Source organism: Limulus polyphemus, unplaced genomic scaffold, assembly GCF_000517525.1.
Source record: "Limulus polyphemus unplaced genomic scaffold, Limulus_polyphemus-2.1.2 Scaffold429, whole genome shotgun sequence".
Lineage (NCBI taxonomy): Eukaryota > Metazoa > Arthropoda > Merostomata > Xiphosura > Limulidae > Limulus > Limulus polyphemus.
Window position 1 is genome coordinate 405636 of NW_013666039.1, and position 2971 is coordinate 408606.

The 2971-nt window shown below is 33.0% G+C and overlaps 1 protein-coding gene across 2 annotated transcripts in view; it reads left to right on the forward strand.

The window, feature by feature from the left end:
• LOC106458214 (suppressor of fused homolog) overlaps nt 1-2971 on the forward strand; it is a 65570-nt gene that overhangs the window by 53555 nt on the left and 9044 nt on the right. For both annotated transcript variants that reach the window (XR_002610337.1, XM_013917690.2), the window contains exon 10: nt 1430-1498. Coding sequence is in view for 1 of the 2 variants with exons in the window: in XM_013917690.2 (XP_013773144.1) it covers nt 1430-1498 (69 nt within the window). In the remaining variant the exon portion in view is untranslated. The remainder of the gene's footprint in view (nt 1-1429; nt 1499-2971) is intronic.

The window sequence follows — 2971 nt, forward strand, 5'->3', positions numbered from 1 at the left end:
CACTTTATAAAGTACAATGCAGCCAAACTCATTTTGGATTTTTTACTCTTGTAATGGTAATTGAAATATTCTGGTTGTTTGTTTTAGTTGGGATATAAAAGCAACATTCCAAATTTATAACTAATTCATTACATCAGGATGTATAATTGATTGCATAAACTCAAGAGAAACTGACATTATGGAGCAGAGAAGTTCCAGTAATTGAAACATGATGCATGCAACTAAATGACATGCTTTTAACAATAACAAAATTAAACTAGAAGTGAGATTGATGAATGGTATTACAACCATATTAAACTAGTAATGAGTAGCAACTGTTGTATAAAGCTAGTTATTATAGTTGTCACCCTTAGTCTCTGTTTATTTTGGAATTTGCTGATAAACCCTCTTGCCATGGGCATGTTCTTCTTCTGCAAATGTCACGAAGATTTAGTGAATTACTATCAGAACTTAATTAAGCTACTTTGTTTTCATGGTATATAAATAAGTCCGGCATAAAAATGTAGCTAATAAACTAATTTTCAATATTATATAAGTTTTAGGTTCTTACTTTTATAAAGCAATATTAAAAAAATAAATTCTCAATATCCCCTAGTATGAGAATTGTGAGATTTTCTTTTCAGGCATCCCCTCTTCTCTAATTTATTTACCACCCCTCCAAGAAGTATGAAATTTAATGTAATTTACCTACTATAATGTCATCATTGCTCAGGCAAAGCATACTTTTATAGCCTTCAATCTTATTTAGTTACAGAGCTATGAAATTTATTTTTTAAAGGAAAAATAACCCCTCCTTGACACATCCTAAATCATTCCTTTCTCTACAGACACCTTTTCTGTGCATTTCACGATGTTTTAGTGGGTTACATTCAAAATTTAATTAAATTACTTTCTTTTCATGGTATATAAATAAATTTGGCATACAGATATAGCTAATAATTCAGATTTTAATAGTTAAACCATATCTGACAGATCCAAATGCAAAAAGCTTAGAAGGAATAAGAGGACAAACGAACTTATTTCAAATTGTAATAGGATGTATATTGCTTAGCAGCCCCTCATTTTGACTTGATTATATACTGGTTAGTCTCTCTTTGAATTTTGTATGGTGTTATATTGTTTTCTCCACCTATCAATCTCTTTTTCATCTCAGTTTAGTATCATATTAATTGGTCTTCCTCTCTAATCAGCCACTCCCATTTTTTGTTTGTGTTTAGTCAACTCCTGTAAGTGGTCCTAGACTATCATGTTGTTGTGGTTTTTCCTAGTATTGTAATATTTTGAGACAAATCACTGAGCCAATTTGAATGTTACCAACAGAGTCAATCATTATCAACAAAGGCAGTGTTATGAACAGAGAGTGGCTTTTATTATATATGCTACAATTGTTATATGGTGTACAAGTTAAGTTTTTCAAAAAATTTTGTAGGTTTTACTAGATGAAGAATTTGTAGAAGAGATGATTTTGGACCTAGATGAACTAACAAATGTTGAAGGGGTAAGTGTTTCATTGACTGTACAAGTTTAGATAAAGTAACAAACACTGGGAGGATAACAATTTACATTAAAGATGCTGATGTAGAATAACTTACAAATGTTGAGAGGTAACAATTTACACTAAAGGTGCTAACTTAGAATAGCTAACTAATACTGAGAGGTGAGATTTTACATTAAAGATGCTGATTTAGAATAGCTAACTAATGCTGAGTGGTGAGATTTTACATTGAAGATGCTGATTTAGATTAGCAAACTGATGCTGAGAGGTGAAAGTTTACATTAAAGATGCTGATTTAAATTCGCAAACTAATGCCGAGAGGCGAAAGTTTACATTAAAGATGCTGATTTAGATTAGCAAACTAATGCTGAGAGGTAATAGGTTCCAAAATGGACTTACCTCCTCTCACACAAAAGCTAAAAGAATTTTAAGTGATCAGTGCACCAGTCTTTATACCCCACCAGTTTTGCACCATTTCTGAACATGTACCTGTCATGTAACTACTCTCCACCAATAACATTGTGCCACCTACAATCATGCAGCTATTCTGTTATTCTCACTCAATCCTCACTTTCTCTATTGGCATGACACAGCTTAGATGTGTGTTTAGTTTTCCAAGTGTGACTGTGCTTTGTTGCCATTTCCAATAAAGTTTATTCAAAAATTTCTATTTTACTTGTTTGATTGCATTTGTTTCCACGAATTTGCATTCGAAATTTTCTTGTTCCCGAATTCTACGGGTTTTAGTATGAATTCAAAGTTTCCTGTGGAGGACAGTGATATTACAGCGACGATGGGCAATAATGCACATGACACGACTTCCCAGGACACATGGTTGATTTTATCTGCTGAGGAAGTACATGTCTTGATTCGTGGGGAGTTAGTTTTATGTTCGACCATCGTTTTCTTCTTCTTTACAACGTGACACTGTTTCTGAGGAAGAGAACACTCATTGAGTTGCTACTTTAGTCTCTCCTTTTTCAGGCACCTTCCCCAATTGCTGGCTGCTACGTCTTGTTCTCATCCTCTTTTCTTCCTCTAGCTTCAAGTTCTTCCAGGAGATTTATGGTAAGTGTTTCAACAGATACACTTCTAACCAAGTTGATATACCCATGGTAGGCCCAGTTCGAATGCCCTTTGCATGACTTTGCCCTTCTTTAAACACAGGAGACTTGCATATTTCACGTTGTCAGTGCTCGGACTTTGGTAAGTTAGATATTTAGATGTACTTTGTTATCTACATTGCTTTAGTTTAATTGTATGTTAGATATTGATTATTACTCTGTAATTTCAGTAAATTTAATCATTATGCATGTTCGTTAATATTACATATTTTGTTACTTTGTTAGTAAAAGTACTTTCCTTAGGCATGTTTGTGTGTTTGTTACATATCTTAACTATTAGGCCGTTAAAGAAATTAATGTTGTTGTTTTTTAGATGAAAAAACCTGAACAACTTGTATATAAAAACAAAATA